This window comes from Lepidochelys kempii, chromosome 6 (genome assembly GCF_965140265.1).
Source record: "Lepidochelys kempii isolate rLepKem1 chromosome 6, rLepKem1.hap2, whole genome shotgun sequence".
Taxonomy (NCBI): Eukaryota; Metazoa; Chordata; order Testudines; family Cheloniidae; genus Lepidochelys; species Lepidochelys kempii.
In genome coordinates this window covers 52,037,926-52,055,048 of record NC_133261.1, presented here as the reverse complement: position 1 = coordinate 52,055,048, position 17,123 = coordinate 52,037,926, and the positions used below count along the sequence as shown (strand labels likewise).

The window sequence follows — 17,123 nt, the reverse complement described above, 5'->3', positions numbered from 1 at the left end:
ATGCCTCGCAAAGATGCTGCGCATGTGACACTGACTGATCAAAGGACTTTACTCCCACACAAACTGCTTCACCTGACACTGAAATGCAGCTGTTTGCAGGGTGAAAGATGGCAGCTCTTTTAGGGCACTACAGTGATGTGACAAGAAGTGACTAAATTTCTGGCAGAAACATAAGGGGAATTTAAACAGGCAGGTACAATAACCTATACTGGACTATAGCCAGAATGCTGGAATTTTCTTAATCCCCTTTTGTTCAGAAGGTGGCTGCTCTCCACAAACCTTACACAGTCACTCCTCCTAACAGACTTCAGTATCATGCTTAAACATTTGCTCCTTGTACAGGCACGGAACAGAGCATGTCTTCATGCCAGGGACAGGCAATTAATAGGAGGCTGGACTACTAAGTGACCCACAGAAGAGAATGAAGACAACAGTCAATTCAAAGGCAGCCATTAGACAGAGCGGTTATACAAAAGGGTCAGTACTAACAGAAAGAGTGTAAAGGCTGACCTGAATGAGAGCAGTAAATCTGCAGGGTCCTACAAGAAACTGCCCTTGCTGTTTGTTTTCCAGACAAGCAGGCCTGTGTGAGTCTCTTACCCATTGATCGTAGAAGCCATAAAGACAAGGTAAGGCCCCAGCAGGTTCTTCACCAGAGGTAGGGGGATAGCAGCAGCTTCATCAATCACCACAAGTTCAGCCTGGCCCAGTTTCACAGCATCGGCGGGATGTATGTACTGCAAGGAGCGAAGTCCCATTTTACTAAGGTAATCCCTATCCAGAGCAGCTGTCTGGGAGTTGGGGAGACTTCAAAGGAGGCAAAAGCTGCAGCCCTATAGAAGCAGTTTCCTTCCAAGGTCCCAGTCTCTGATTAGAGAGAAATGGAGTGCAGGCATTGTGGTAAACTAGTTGGGTGAACTTTAGTGACAATCCAGGGAGGAGGAATAGCAGGTCATATGCTTTGTTATGTCTATGGAGCCACAAAAGCACTTTATTTGTATCAGATTAGGTCTCCTTCATTTTTCCAGTCTGCTATACATTTGTGCTCCTTCCCCACACTTTTCTGGGCATTATTATAACACATACCAAAAGACAAGCATGTGCAAATCCAAGTGAAGATCCTTGACTTACTAGATCTCCACAGAGCTAGATGAATAGTTTCCCTTGTGGAACCCAGGGATCCGGAAGCAATTTGCCTCCTCTAACCTGTTTCAATACACGAGGGTGTGTAACATTATTACACATTATGTAGAATGAACACACTTAAGATTAAAAACGTAAGCGATATGCTATACTTCCAGTGGCCATGAATAGGAAATAGTGAGGCTGGAGAAGAGACATGCAGGTTAATTACCTGGATAGTCTGTCTGTGCTCCTTGAACACATTCACTCTGACGACTGCTTTATTAAACTCAGGGTTCAGAGACTGAATAATCTCATAGTCCAGATGTTCCTGAAGGAAGAGATTAAATAAAATGAAGATGCAAGAGCTAACAGAACAGCAGGTTGTGAGAAAAACGAAGTGTTTTTCAAATCTTTCATTCAGATTCTCACTTGCACCCCTGAGGATCAGTTTATTTGCACAGAAATTCTGTAAAGAAAGCCTCAACCTGGATAAACCTACCTGTATTCCTAAAGTGAAAACAGTATTAAAAATATAATAGCACTTTGTTCCCTTTCGTCCATTCAATGAGATCCATCAGACAGCTGGTTTCTCCAACACTTGCAAAGTTCATGGAGTAGCAGATCCACAAATAAATTCCATTTCTTAGCAAAGAAGCAGTCATCTATTTAATCTATTTCACTTGTATTCCTAGCATTTACTTTAAATTGAGGGCCTTAAATGAAAATCTTGTATTAAAAGCAATATCCTTTTCCTTATGCAAAGAAATCTAGTTTCACAATATTTCTGATTTACAAATACTGAATGTAAACTATCAGCGCACTCTGATTCACTATGTACTTCTGAAAAGCATTATCAAGGCTTTTAGGAGCAAACAGCCTCTGGCTAAAAAGGTATCATTTTTAAAATAATCACGTAAAAGCCAAAATGAGAAATGCAGTTTTAAATCCCTAACTAAACATGATTCTATGAAACCACTGTAAAAGCCTGCTCTCCTTACCTGGTACTGCAGTGCATCAAAGCCTTTAAATACAAACTCAAATAGTGTGTGAAGGTTATCTGGACTGGGAGATGTCACAAAGATGTTGGAGTAACTGTTGAGGAAACAAAACAGGGTTTTAAATCCTTTTATCCAAAGCAGTGCAAACAATCCAGTTTATATTATACAGAGCATACAAGACATTATAAAACACTGAAATTTAACATATACAAAGCATCTTAAACCATAAAGAGTTTATATAAGGCAGCTTTATACTGTAATAGATAGCAACAATTAAAGAGAAACATTCTTTCTACCACAGCTATAGGATACTTCTGTGTGTGTACCACTACACCAAAGTATTCAGCAGCACTTGCTTCTCTACTCCTGCATTCAACACTTACTTCTCCTGAAATGCCCACAAGTAGGAATCCTAAAAGTATTTTCAAAATTAGTTTTCCCAGTGGGGTCTCCAGTGCATCCTGTCCGCTCCATCTCACCTTTTTGACTATAAGCTGTATGGTCCAATGGCCATCTTCATTTTGTACCAAACAGCATTTGTCAGATCAATAATAAATCATCATCTAACCTTAAGTTCTTTTTACTGTTAACAAGAATTACACGATCTACCCTTCCATGAACGAACCCAAATCAGGGACTAAAGCAAATTATTTAATGTATTGTAATATCCCCATCACTATATCAGGATGAGACTGGCTACTTAAAAATGACTATTTTGGACATTTACTAAGTGCTTTTATTTGTAAAACAAGCAAATCAATATTCTCAGATATCTAATAAAACTCGAGCTCGTATACAAAGGACAGTGGACTTCATTACATGAACGGATGTGACTTTAGTTAGATACAGCAATAGAACAGTTCTCTCTCCACACAAAAAGTAGACAATAATTAAAATGTACAGACAAGTCACTTGATAATTATGTTCCTGTGTTACTAGCTCTAGCAAAATTCATCACTTCTTGATGACTGATACTTGAAAAATGAAATAATTGTGAAATATGATCATTTCTGCTTCTGTTATGAATCTACAGCCCTATCCACGTTAAGCCACCATGCAAAAAAAAAAAAAAAAAAAAAAGACGTTCAAAAAAACTAAAATTGTAAGCCCTTCCATTTCTTGGGAAACCTGCTCCACTGTACACAAGCATTATGTTAGGTTTCAGAGTAGCAGCCGTGTTAGTCTGTATTCGCAAAAAGAACAGGAGGACTTGTGGCACCTTAGAGACTAACCAATTTATTTGAGCATAAGCTTTCATCGGATGCATAGAATGGAACATAGAGTAAGAAGATATATATACATACAGAGAATATGAAATGGCGGAATAAGAGGTTAATTAATTAAGATGAGCTATTAACAGCAGGAGAAAAAAACTTTTGTAGTGATAATCAAGATGGTCCATTTAGACTGTTGACAAGAAGGTGACAGGATACTTAACACGGGGAAATAGATTCAATATGTGTAATGACCCAGCCACTCCCAGTCTCTATTCAAACCCAAGTTAATGGTATCTAACATTATGTTGTTTACCTAGGAGAGCCCTGATCCTATGAATACTTATGAATATCTTAACTTTGAGCCCAGAAATAGTCCCACACTACATACAGATCCAAGCACACTGTCAGAATTCACCACACTTGTATCCTCAACTTCTATTGTTCATTGGTTTCACTACACAACTGATAACTGATTTTTAGTTGCCTACATTAATTTTTTTTAAAATGTGATTATTCTGACTTTTAAAGATTTAAAATTTCCTGTTAGTATAAAAATGGAAAGATTTGGAAATTACAACTATCCATCAAAATGCATAAAAAGCATTGCGTAATGTATGTATATTACTGACACACAAATCCTTCTCAGCCTTCTCATTATTTACAAATGCAAATAAAAGCCTGGACAGCTGAGGTTAAGCTTACCCAAAAGCCACGGCTCCAGCTATAGCCAGTCCTAAGGCAGCAGATTTACCACGTCCCCTGGCAGCTGTTAAAGCCACGGTGCTCCTCAGAGTCTTCTCAGAAATGGCTTCAATAAATTTCAAAAGTGCTTTTGCCTAGTGAATAGGAAACAAAACACAGGAGTGGTGTTTAATGGAGCAATAAAGCCATGTGCACATGGTATCACTAATGGGAGCTGACACATCCCTTTTCCAGGTATTGGGGGGCAGGACGGGAAACAATGAGAAAGAGAGACATTAAAACCGGCCAAATAACTTATTTTTTTCACCGCTTGATACTTAATACTACAATCTCTGAGCACACTTGCACCCTGAGCTCTCAAAATGGGACTGGGCAAGACACAGAATCATAGCTATCGTTGTATTGTGGATCTCAAGAGCACGTTTTACTTGAGAACTTTAAATCACTTTATTCCAGAAGATTGTCATAAGCACCTTACTGTCATTTGTGCCTAACTCCACTTGAAAGTCCCAGAACCCCTCTGTAAGGTAGAAAAGTATCTGATCTATTGTGCAGATGGCAGGAACAATGAGGTTTAGAGACTTGCCCAAGGTCACACAGCAGGTCAATGGGAAGAATCTTAAATCCCAGTCTCAGATCTAACCACTAAGTGTACTCCCTGACCAAACCAACACTAAAAACTAGACATCATGAGAAAGCAAAGTAGGGACAAAGTAGGACCTGTTTCAACTCTAGAGAGACACACACCCTCTAATCTGTGGAAGGGTGATGATACACAGAGAACAGCAGCAAGAGTAATAAGTATTTGCCTTTTACAAAGCATCTTTCACTCAGAAGGATCTCACAACCCTTCACAAATCACATGCTTGCAAAGTTACCTCTCGCAAGGAGAGCTGTACACAATCAGCACTCTGCACCACACCAGGGATAGGGACATTTTGAACAAGGGCACCAGGACAAGCCCTTGCTCAACTGAAAGAGCTGGGAATCTTTATCATGCATGGACTGGACTTGGAGTTTAAGTTGTTAAATGTAAGACACACAAAATAAGTTATGCGATAGCCCATTTTACCACCTCTTAAGGTAGCTGAGCTAAGTCAAGTCATGCCACGATTTGAACGTGTGGCTCAGTTGCCCACTTATCGCAAATCTGAGGCTTCGAGAGCTCTACGCCATTTCCTCTCGGTAAGTGAGCTTTCTAGCACAACTCCTCAGCCTCTTTCCATTCTAACCCTTCCTTTCGTTAGGGAAAGTCAAGCTGCTTGAAGAGGCCTCTCAGAGCTGCCTTTGAGCTGCCCCGTCATGTTAACTCTTCCAAGCAAGCCAAGAGAGAGCTGCTTTCCTGTAGGAGGCAGCACTGGTTTGTGAACTTTTCATTCAGAGGCACAGCATGGGACATGAACATGAATGGCTGGGGTATCTGTCAAGAGAACGGCGCTCCCAGTTTAACACCATGCCAACCTGATCCAGAGTTTTACAGCTATCCACCAGCACGCCTACAGGTTGCGTATCCTGCAAGCTCTCCTTCAATTCCTTCAGCTCCAGATCCTGAGGTCTGAGACTATCCTCCTAGAAGCAAGAGAAGAATTTAACAAAGCAGGATTAATACGGGACCTTTCACCACAGCTGCTGCCTCCACACCTCTCGTATCTTGATATGGCAGGAAGAGACGTTCTATTGCAAATTTAATACTGGGATCAGGCTTGTAGGTGGGGCATACATTTGGGTCCAACATATGATACATCCTTCAGAATGAGGGACCGGTGAGCTGTGAATCCAGTCCTCTCTGGACTTGGATTAGAAGAATGATCAACCCAGCTTCAATCCTAGATTATTGAGAACTGGTACAATAGGCTGTATTAACTCAGAAGAAGAGATTATTGCTAGATACCTTTCTAAAGTCTATTTTGGTAAGTCATCTTCAGTCTATTGAAAGAAAAATAAATCACGTGGATTACATCAAAGAAACACTGGGAGTAAGAGAAACCCAAAAAAACGAAGAGTCAAGTTGACACGATTCTTGACAATCCCAGTCCCTATGCATTATTGAAGTCCATAGGTCATGCAAAACCATATACTCTGTCTGCCCTAGACACAATGGGGCTATTGCAGAAGGGCATTCCCAGCAAAGCGTTAAGACAAGTTTTGCCAAACACTTCACAAATACTGGTTAAGCCACACAACACCCCACAAGGTGAGAAGCATTACAGAGGGGAAACTGAGGCACAGAGGCGAAGTAGCTTGCCACACAGCAAGTCAGTGGCAGAGCCAGGAATAGAACCAAGAATCCTGACCTATAGCCCCTGGCTCTAACCACTAAAACAAGCATTTACTGTTATTTTAATACTCTGAGGGATGGTTTCAGAACAAATCTGTAACTAAATTAAGGAACAGGTTTACAACTAATCTTTAAAAGTGCTCGTGCAAAGAATATGGTCATGGCCAGCTGGGGTACATGGATACCTCAACTTGTACACGCATGTCTGGGTTTGCATGCACATATAAGGTATGGTGGGTATAAAGATTTGGCCCTAAATATTGATCTATTTATTACTCAAATAAGAAATAAGTCTACTGATGTTCATGAACTGATTAAACACCTAAGTAGAGTCCCTCAATCGAGTTACTTCCCTGTTTCACTGTTGCTTATTATTCCTTATTTTCTAGAAGGGAGCTTCCAAGTCAGATCTATTCTCATCACACTTCTAATATCCACCACTTCGACAAGAGAATGAAATTTCTGCACTGCAGGCAAGTCATTATTAAATCTTATTTTTTCTTTGCTAGCTGTCTAATTACAGAACTCTATCTTAGTGGCACATGTTTAAAGAAAGGCACATATCCTTGATTGAGGGAGGAAAGCTACGTGCTATACCTCTGGGCTAATGAGATGAACAGTTGCACAAAGCAGTAGATCTTGCTACTGATCCAGGGATCCACTTTCCAAAAACAAACACAAGCCATTATGTTAAACTGAAATAAGCAAGGAAATTCAGTGATAGAACTCCCAGACCACTTCTGGTCAACCTGTCAGGATTAGATACTGCAGCACAAATTATATAAAACCCACCCATTTTTCTGAGATGTCCCAGCTGTCAGTAATGGAGAATCACAGAAAATGAGTTATGTTTTCAACAATATAGCCACCTTAGCTTTCTTCTAGTTTTTATACTGTGTTCCTTTGTTCCTCCACTCTACACAGTCTAAGTTATGAGGGAAAATTCCCCTAATTACATCAGTGCAAGTGCAGGAGAGGCAAAAGACCTTGTAATAGCTTGAAATAGCAAGACAGTAGAAATAGCTCTTCCCCAACCTTTAGAAACAAGGGGATCAGTTTTCAAATTTAAGGTTGAGAGTTTCAAAGCTAACTAGTGGATTTAGACACACAAGTCCCACTAATTTTAAGTGGAAGTTGTCTAAATTTCCTAGTTATCTTTGGAAATCTCAAAAGAAAGCACTCAGCTGTACCGGAAAGCCCACTGTCTCCCTTCAATCATCTCCTATTTAACTCACAATGGAACTTCAGGTGTGCTAAATCAAGACTGCTATTTGCAGCAAGATAAGTTTCAATGTAAATCAGAGCACACCCAACTTAATGGCGGGAGGCATCCAGGCAGCAGAATCACTGCCTACCACAGAAGTTCGTCATCAAACGAAAGGAAGGAGCCTGGAGACAAAAGCATGACAAGGCAGTATTGCCAGTCACGTTAGATACTCAGATCTATGGAGAGCAGGGCTGTCATGCGGTCACTGATACTGTAACACCACCACCAAAGTTCAGTGGAGAAGAACAGTAGTATTAGGTTTTGCAGTACTATCAACTGATACCACAATGCTATGGATCAGAACTTCTCAGGACTCAAATATCTCAAAGTTCTCTTGTCAATAGTGATGTACAAGTTTAGAGCACCTTCCGTTCCCCATACTTCCAAAACTTTGCAGATTATATACAGACGCTTCTTTCATCAGTGAAATGCAGGAAGTGCATAACAGCAATACTATTCAACAGTTTAGGTCAAGAAGTAAGGAGAAGCATCCAACATACTGCAGAGAATTTTGGTGACCAGAATTACCCAGACTAATATTCTCAGGACAGAGAGCTAAACCCCCATACATTTGTAAAACATGCCAAAAGATATTCAGCCACCATAAGTGATCAACCTCTCATCTGACAGCTGACATTGCCAGCAGCACGATACTTCCTAAGCTGCTAGAGGACTTTTTCCAGCAATGATTCAAAGGAGCACCTTCTGCTGAATCACTGACACTGCTCCCGACAGCACCTAGATGGCTACTGCTTGCCAGATACAAGAAGCAGCTGAATCTTCAAGTCCAGAATTTAGAATTGGCTCTGTCCTCTTTTAGTCTGAGATTAGAATAATTCTTGGTATTTAGTGGGGAAGAAGAACCTCATCCTTATCAAACTTTAAACTACTGTTTGCATCTTTGCCTTGGAAAAGGCTATTTGACTCAAATACATAATATGCACTTACCTGAGACTGTGGAGGAACTGGTGTTATGTTTGCAATGTGACTAGAAATTGGCAGGATGTTGAGCTGATCATCAATCACTATGCAGTTCTTACAAGAGGCCAGAGACAGAATGAACCTGCATGATTAGAGAAAAGCCAGCTCAGATACAGCACTGGTGGCACCATAGCCCTTTGGTAGCTTGTTTACCCCGGCTCCCTTTCTCTCCAGATGTGCATTTACAATCTGGTCCTGCTTTTACACAGTTTTATAGCTTGGCTGAGACAAGTTAGTTGCTCAACCCCTTTTATTTAACGTTCCTGGTGTGCCCCACCGTTATACGTCTGAATGTTCTATAAACCAGAGACATTCACCTCCATTCCACCAACTTAAGGTGATCTTTCAAGAAAGCCTCAGAATATGACATGACGATTAATTTGAAAATATCAGTGTAAACAGGCAGCTCTTGACCCCAAGGTAGTAGTTACATGTACCCATCAACGTAAAATTCTAGGCCCTCATACTGGTTGTTGATTCCGTTTTACCCAAGAGACCACACATCCACCAGCTACATGCTAAAGAACATTCTATATTCTTCCCAGGGGGAAAGATGGTGTTAGTTATCTATCCTCATAGCAATGAAGACTTTTTATTCAGTATAGTAAGGCAGATTTCTTGGCTTTTACAAGAGACTGATCAAATGCCATAAAGAGAAGCCAAGCATCAACGTTTTCATATTTTTAAGCCATGGAAGTGCTTTGTGAGTCTCATCAAGAGCCACAACAATGGGAGAATGTCATTCTGATATTTGTGCTTCTGCAGAGCCCTTCATCAAAGAATCTCAAAGCACGTCACAAAAATTAACTCATTAGGCTCCACAATATCCCTTGTAAAACATGCAAAGGTTATACGTACATACACAACTCCCCCACCAGCGAAGTGCAGCCACTTCTGTGATAAGAAGGCACATACATTATTCTAAGTTAACAGGACATTGTGCCAATCCTGAAACAAGACCCTGCTGTGGATACCTTTCTTGCACATGCAGACTTGTTAGCTTAGGTTTTCAAGCTCCTAACAACCCACCTTTCGTTAAACCTCCCTATTATGTCCTGATGTGCCTCTGTTCTGTAGCGTGAGTGAACATCCTGAAACAACAAGACAAAGATCACTGAGTCTCACAAGTCTGAAACATGAAGGAATCTCTGGGTTAGAGCACAGCTTATATGGAATATAATTCATATGGACTATCAAACATCCCTTTGTCTCCATCCATTCTTGACTATGTTTCTCCTTTCCCCGGCACAGAACTTTCTTTTCCTGTATATCAGTCATCTCCCCCACCTTCCAAATTCCTCTTTAAAAATAATACCTTTTTACCCTTCCCAGCATTAATTTCCACGCCAGCCCTATCTACTCCCTGAACTTTGTGTGATTGCATCATACTGTCTAATTTATGGCCCAGTCATGCAGGGGCTGAATATCGATGATGTATGCCTCATAAGTGAAGCTAAAAAACTGATTCTCCAATTCAAGTGATAACTCAATTACAACTAGTGAAACTCCCTAGCTGAAAAATGAATATATTCAGCATAAACAGGTTGCACTTCAGAGATTTTATCAGTAGTGAAGTTGCTCCTACTTAACAGTAGGTATGAATTTGGGAAATTGAGCTCCTCTTTCCAAGTTAATAAAATTCTAGCAAATGTGCCCACCCGGGAAAGAAAGGTAAAATTGTACATTCCATTTGCTTGTATAGTGCCCAGACCGAGATCATTAATACCGTGTCACACTGAGCTCCCAGAGAAGAATTGAATCCTTATTCTATATCTAAAGAATTAAGTTGTTAATGATGCGTCCTCACATTTGATTCCTCAGTCTAGGAGGAATTCAAGTCACCTTGTTAAGCAGAACTGCCTAATGGCAGACACACACACAATAGCAGAGAAATAACAGTACGGGGGTGGGGGGAGAGAACCACTTAAATGATGACTCAGCATATAATATAAAGCCGAAGAGAAACGCACTATGTCTGGAGACTCTGGACCACCACTGTGTGGAAAAGGATCAGAGGTGCTTGTTAATCAAACATACCATGGTCACTGTATACAGCTGCTTCAGTGAGTTCATAGTTCTGAGGAGAATCACCACAATTCCACCTCCTTCCACTGTTTCAACAGTTCTAGCCAGCAGGTTTGGAGTCAAGGCTTCAAAATCCTAGTAACGAACAAATTCAAAGTTGTTGTGAGTCTTCCAAGACAACTGGCATCAGCTAGCAGGAATCAAACTACGATAAAACACATTTCTGGAGGTATGCGGTGTAGTTGTAGCCATGTCAGTCGGAGGAAATTAGAGAGAATGTGGGTGAGGTAATATCTTTTACTGTTATCTTTTACAACACCAAGCTTGTCTCTCACCAACAGAAGTTGGTCCAATAAAAGATATTACCTCACCCACCTTCTCTCTCTAATATTTCTGGAAGGCAAGCTTCTATAACATTAGTGTTTTCTTGCTTCTAATTCTGCCAACAAATCCACTGTGCTCACAAAAAGCCACGCAAAATACCTTGAGCCATCACCACTGAAAAATACAAGCAAGACACAGATTTCTCCTGTAAGGCATTTAAATTTCTAGAAAGGCAGTAAATGGCCCAGGGGAAAGAAGACTCTCATTCCAGTGTAATTTTTTTTTTTAAGCTAAATGATAAATTTGTTACCTGGAGTACACACATGCCAAAGGTGTTACCAAGAATTTTATGGGTCTCATTGTAATAGCAGTAGTGAATGTTTGTGGCTGCTATAAACAACTCAAAAGGGTCATCCTGCTTTAGGTTTAAAGTTCCACTTTTAATCTTCTTTTGTAGTTGTCTCATTCGCTTTTTACGGTGGCTGGGAAAAAAAAAAAAAAATCAATTATATGGGAGTTGTCATGGAAAGAGGGCTGGGCTGAGGAGACTGTTTGAGATCTGGTTCAGATCTAAAAAGGGGGTTCCAGAATTCAGGCTCTAGGGTAAACCAGGGGTAATGTTTGGGTTACACAGTGTTGGACTCATCAACTGTTCCTAGGAGATTTCAACCCAAAAATCACAGAAATCAAATAGGATCAACTTATCTTGAAAAATTTCAGTTGTCTTATAGCCAAATCTGAAGGAAATCCCCAAAACAGGCCCCCCTTTGATTCTGAACCCATATTTGTAGGTACAGATTCAGATCCAGGGATTAATCCCCCCTTAAAGTCGAAGTTTTGACACGAGGGCCTACACTCTGCATTCAATTCTAAGGGCTTGTCTACACTACAGGTGCTACAGCATCGTAGCTGTGCCATGGTAGTGCCATAGTGTAGATACTTGCTACAGCGAGGGAAGGGGTTTTTCCCATGCTGTAGTTAATCCATCCCAAGAGGCAGCAGCGAGGTCAATGGAAGAGTTCTTCTGTCAGCCTAAAAGTATCTATACCGGGGCTCAAGTCACACCCCATAAAAACACAGCTGGGTCAACCTATGCTTAGGTATAGATCATGCCTAAATGTTACTAAAGTTATGTAAGGGGGGGAAACTAAGGTAAAGAGGGTCACCAGGCCACAGACTCAGCACTGGAGCTGTGATTAGAACTCAGCAGTTCGTGGCTCCCAGCCCCATACTTCTGCCACATTATTCAAGTCAAAACAAACAATTCTATTACACTGAAACTTTTGTACAATCATCACAGGATTTAGCTTAGTTTCTCCACTCAATTGAAACAAGCAACCTACATACAGCTGACCTGAGAAGAAGCTCCCTTAGATCAGCTTCACAACTTGGAGTGCAATTAGACTCCCCACAAAGAGTGAAAGACAAAAACCTCTTACCTGCTAAAGCCCAGCTCCTTCTTGTAACACCACAAGACTGAGGGTCTGGCCTTCACAGTTGCTTTAGATAGCATGTGGTGGAGTATAACCACCTATCAAAACAGAGGCACATTAATCACTGCTGCATTGAGAGGAGATAATCATGAAGTGAAACATTTTTTTAGATCCCAAGTGGAAAATATCAGATTTTTGAGATAGACTCATATTGTACAAGTTCTCAGTATTAGCAGGAGGTAACAGATGGCACAACTCACATCCAGCACCTTGTACTGACCCCCAAAACATCAGAACATGAACCCCATATAAGACATGCTACAGATTATAACCTGGAGCAGAATTGCTGGGAAAGGGAATCCTTTCTAAAGTCTGGAAGGACAGTGCAAACCCATCAAGCCATTAAAGCAGAACTGTGCAAAGTGAGGGCTACCAATTTTTGCTTCAATTATTCCTTCCTATATAGTTCCACTTTGCCATATTTTACAAACATAGCTGACATAGAAAAAAAGCATTCTGCTTACAAAGCAGATGAATCTCAAACATCACGAGGTTTGTACGTATGCTGAATGTCTAGCTACACGCTGCATAAAGGAGGAAAGGATGGGTAACTAGTTACTAGACAAACTGGTGTCTCTTTCCAAATAACTTGTTTGTAACCACTTATTTAGGCCTGGTGTACAAACGGTGTGTACAAGCTGTCAATCAGGGGTGCCATTTTTTTTTAATCAGTTGAGTTATACCAGTATAAGTGCATCCACATTAGGGGTTGTATTACTATAAAGGTGCTTTATACTGGTATGGTTTATTCTCCTTTCTCTATAGGAATAAGCTATAAATGAGTCTATACTGAGGAGATGGTCTGCGCCACCTGAATTATATTAGAGCATAGTATAGTAGCAGCATATTTAAAACTATACAACTTTTGCGTTTAGACAAGGCCTTCATCATCTATTGCACAGGCAGACTTTTAAACAAAGGTAACTTTTCCCCATGTCTCTTGAAACCTGCATCAGCACACAACAGCAGCATTGCAGAGGCAGCACATTCCACCCCTATATAGTAGATGGGGGTGTCTGAATTTGGGCAGTGCTCACCATTCTCTCTCACTAGAACATCCACTGAGAGCCCAAAGGGGAAGATGTATGGGCGAAATCTTTCCATACAATGTTGCCTCTACAAATTACTCCAGCAGGATTTCTACTGTGGTGAGCCTTGCAAGATAACTGGATAGATAACACCTGGCTTGAGTCACAAAAGTGACAATTTGTAGGAGAAAATTAGGATAATTTTACCACTTTAAATTAAATGAAGGGGAAACTCTCACCAGCCTTGTTAGGGAGTAGTGTCTTTTTCCTTTAGAAAGAGTTCAGATTCTTCTTTATTTTACCTGCTTTATTTTCTTTCCTGAGCTTTTTTAAAATAGCAGATGATGCTTAATATTTACATCCTTCCAAGCATTATTGATAATCCTTGTTTCTATTATTTCATGGTTTGTCCGAACATAAATATCACACTCTACAGCATTTACATCCTTATTAGGTACAATACATAGTATACTGTTCATTTTTAGAGAATTTTTTCTGTAAATATACTAACTCAATGTCTACTTGTCAGATAAGATTCTCATCTCTGCTACTCTAGAAATTAGTTTCTTTCCTTATGAAAGGTGCAAATTATTTATACCTCTACTTATTTACCATTGTGGGCCATGTATTCAGCTCTCCATGTGTTATGTGGGCCACATCCACACACTATATATATATACCTGTGTGGCCCTGAGGATGTCACATGGGCCAGAGCTGTGTGCTGATTGGGCTGTGGGTTAAGAACCACTGCTCTAGACTCAGACTGTACATTAACTAAAAAGAGCCACTGAAAATATCTGGTCCTAGGCTGATAGTTACCTGATCCTTGCCATGGTCTCCAACTAGAACAAAAAGTGTTCTGTGTCGCTCAGCCACTCCATTCTCAATTAGCACTCGAATGCGATTGTCTACCTTCTTGCGCTGCATGATTAGTGAAAATGCCTGAAAAGTTTTTTCAAAAGTTAGCCAGTCTCAGACCTACAACAGCGTGTTTCAGTTTAGGATGTACAGTGGTGCCAAGAACATAAGATGCCCAAAGCTTTCATGAGATGGTTGAGATTTTTACATCATATATTCTTTGCTTTTTTCATTCTGACACTACCTTCCAACACAATCACAGATTTGATGTTTTTGTTTTTTAAGTATCTGATTTTAAAAAAAGCAATTTGACAATTTCTGGTGGAAATTGTTTACATTAGAATGATGTTAAAGAAACATTTAACACAGTGCAATAACTCAGAAGGGTTTGTCATACAATTAAAAAGCAGACAGCATTTTTCCAACACTGGGTTTCACTTGTAAATAGTTATCTTTAACGAGCAAGGCAGCACCTTCTGTTCACAGTACTGGATGTTTTTGTATTGTTCCAGCAAAGTCACTAAGATAATAAAATATTAGATCTTACAATCACCTTATTCTGATTACCATGTTGCTTTTTTCTCCTCCACTCTCATCACAAGATTTAAGCAGCTGTTATTTCACAAAGCACTAGTTACAGATTAAGGATTTACTCCAGTGGAAAGCAGGGTTCCAAGTTCTCAAAGAGGAAATGGCTATTAAAGTTGTATTAGAGTCACAGAATCACTTTCTGGCTCCTGAGGTTACCAAAAGAGTAACTTCAGTAATATTTTGGGAAGTACAGGAAAGGATGAAGAGCATAATCAAAACGTCATTTTATGTTTAGGTACTTCATTGGGTGACAAGACTAAAATCAATGCAGTATGCTGCTGGAAAAACTGAGATTTCACTTCCAATGGTATACAGCTCTAATGTTTTTTGAGATGCTGGACTTGCCCCATCGCCAACCATTAGTTTAGCAGTGCTTTTTGAACACTATTGCAGGACAGCGTAATAAGCAATGGCTCAATATTTACTCCATGCTTTAACTATGTGTAGTCACATACACACACACACAGGCCATGACTGTCAGCTGATCATATCCAGATGGACGAAAGTTCTTGCATGTTCATTTCCGAAACTTAGACCTCTAGTCAGTGAGCTAAAGGATTATTAACGCCAATGAAGAGCAGCACTGAGGTAGTTCAGCCAATAGGCAATACATTGTTTTGATGGGCTGCAAAAAGGTTCCCAGACCCATTGTGTCTACCCGAAATTGTAAAGATTGTATCCTTTTTGTTCTCCAAGTGTACACACGTGTGCATACACACACATCAGATCCTTAAAAGCTTCTCTGAAGCAGAAGTGACAGAAAAGGGCTATTTGATCACCTAGTCCAGTGGTTCTCAAACTTTTGTATTGGTGACCCCTTTCACATAGCAAGCCTGAGTGTGACTCCCGACCCCCATGCTCATAAATTAAAAACATGTTTTTTATATTTAACACTATTATAAATGCTGGAGACAAAGCAGGGTTTGGGGTGGAGGCTGACAGCTCGCGACCCCCCATGTAATAACCACATGACACCCTGAAAAGTCATGACCCCGTTTGAGAACCCCAACCTAGTCCATCCTCTGCCTGTTTGGGCTGCTCCCTGCTGTAATTTTCATATTCCAAGGTGACTAAACACCTCCATAAAATCAGAATATGTTCTTCAGAAAACAAAACAAAAACAAGATGCCAGGTGTCCAACGACACAACAACTATTGTGACTGCAAAACGACACAGGCCCTCTGATCCGCACGTAAAGCGGGGGGGGGGGGGGGGGAAGGAGCAAGGAAAGCTGTATGGGAATGAATTTAGGAATGAATCCCGAGTTTAACATAGGACTGGGGCTGGTTCGGAAGAACGAGTGTGGGAAAGGGGAGAAAGAAAAGACCAAGATTGCTCGGGAAAACAGGAAACCGGAGCATCCCCGGAGCAGGAAGGGAGAAAGAGTCCGGAGAAGCACGGGATGGGGGCGCCAGGAAAATACAGAGGCTTGTGAAAGCGTTGGGGGAAGGAGGCTGTAAAGGGCTGGGCGGTGAAGTACATCACACGCACAGATCATGGCCGCCAGGCTAACTGATGCGAGCCACATGGCAGAAACTTCTCATATTTTCATTTCCAAAACTCCAGCCGACAAGAGGAGGAACAAACGGCTCCAGGGGCAAACGCACCCACGCCTCCCAACTCCGCAGCCCCCTGCCCACGCCCCGCCACATGACAAACCATCGCTGACAACAGGGCTCGGGGGCCCTCCCGACTACCTCCATCGCACGCACCTCACCGAGCCCGGCGGCGGGGGACACCCCGGGTCGCGGAGGCGACTGCTCCGCAGCTCCGGCCCCAGCAGCGAGCCGGCCTCCGGCAGCGCGGCTCCGTCCCCACGTGGCAGGCGGCCCGGGGAGGAAGGACTCGGCGAGGCGGGGAGGCGGCGCGGTGAGCGGAGCATGCGCGGTAACTTCTGCTGACGGCTCTGCCCGGAGTCCGCCCGCACTGGGCAGCGCCTCCCGGCGGCGGCTCGCGGGGCGGGGCGGGGCGGGGCGGGAGGGAGGGGCGGTGTCGGGGCGGGAGCACCGAAGGCGCAGGAGGGGCAAACCGCTGGCAGCCCAGGGAGCAGCGGGAGGGCGACCAGAGAGAGGGGGCGCGACCCACGCTGGGGATCCCGCTGCGGCAGGGGGGAGGCAGCTCCGCGCCGCAGTTTCTAGGCTGTTTCCGGGGAGGTGGACACAGCTTTTAAAACCCAGGCCTGGCCCCAGCTCGGGCTAAGGGGCTGCTGTTTAACTACCGTGTAAAGAGCCGGGCT

General features: G+C 41.9%; 1 protein-coding gene across 4 annotated transcripts in view; it reads right to left on the bottom strand.

The window, feature by feature from the left end:
- The window catches only part of NAT10 (N-acetyltransferase 10), a 36,849-nt gene extending 20,031 nt beyond the window's left edge, over positions 1-16,818 (bottom strand). Inside the window, exons 1-12 of one of the 4 annotated variants that reach the window (XM_073347919.1) lie at positions 16,605-16,818; positions 14,258-14,380; positions 12,357-12,448; positions 11,228-11,399; positions 10,606-10,728; positions 9,598-9,659; positions 8,536-8,650; positions 5,504-5,611; positions 4,043-4,176; positions 2,124-2,217; positions 1,355-1,453; positions 601-737 (exon numbers count right to left, since the gene is read on the bottom strand). In XM_073347919.1, the coding sequence (XP_073204020.1) occupies positions 601-737; positions 1,355-1,453; positions 2,124-2,217; positions 4,043-4,176; positions 5,504-5,611; positions 8,536-8,650; positions 9,598-9,659; positions 10,606-10,728; positions 11,228-11,399; positions 12,357-12,448; positions 14,258-14,380; positions 16,605-16,769 (1,424 nt within the window). In that variant the 5' untranslated portion in view covers positions 16,770-16,818. Of the gene's footprint in view, positions 1-600; positions 738-1,354; positions 1,454-2,123; positions 2,218-4,042; positions 4,177-5,503; positions 5,612-8,535; positions 8,651-9,597; positions 9,660-10,605; positions 10,729-11,227; positions 11,400-12,356; positions 12,449-14,257; positions 14,381-16,599 lie in introns of those variants that run through there. The other 3 variants (XM_073347918.1, XM_073347917.1, XM_073347920.1) reach the window with 3 other exon arrangements.
- Between the last annotated feature and the right edge of the window lie 305 nt (positions 16,819-17,123).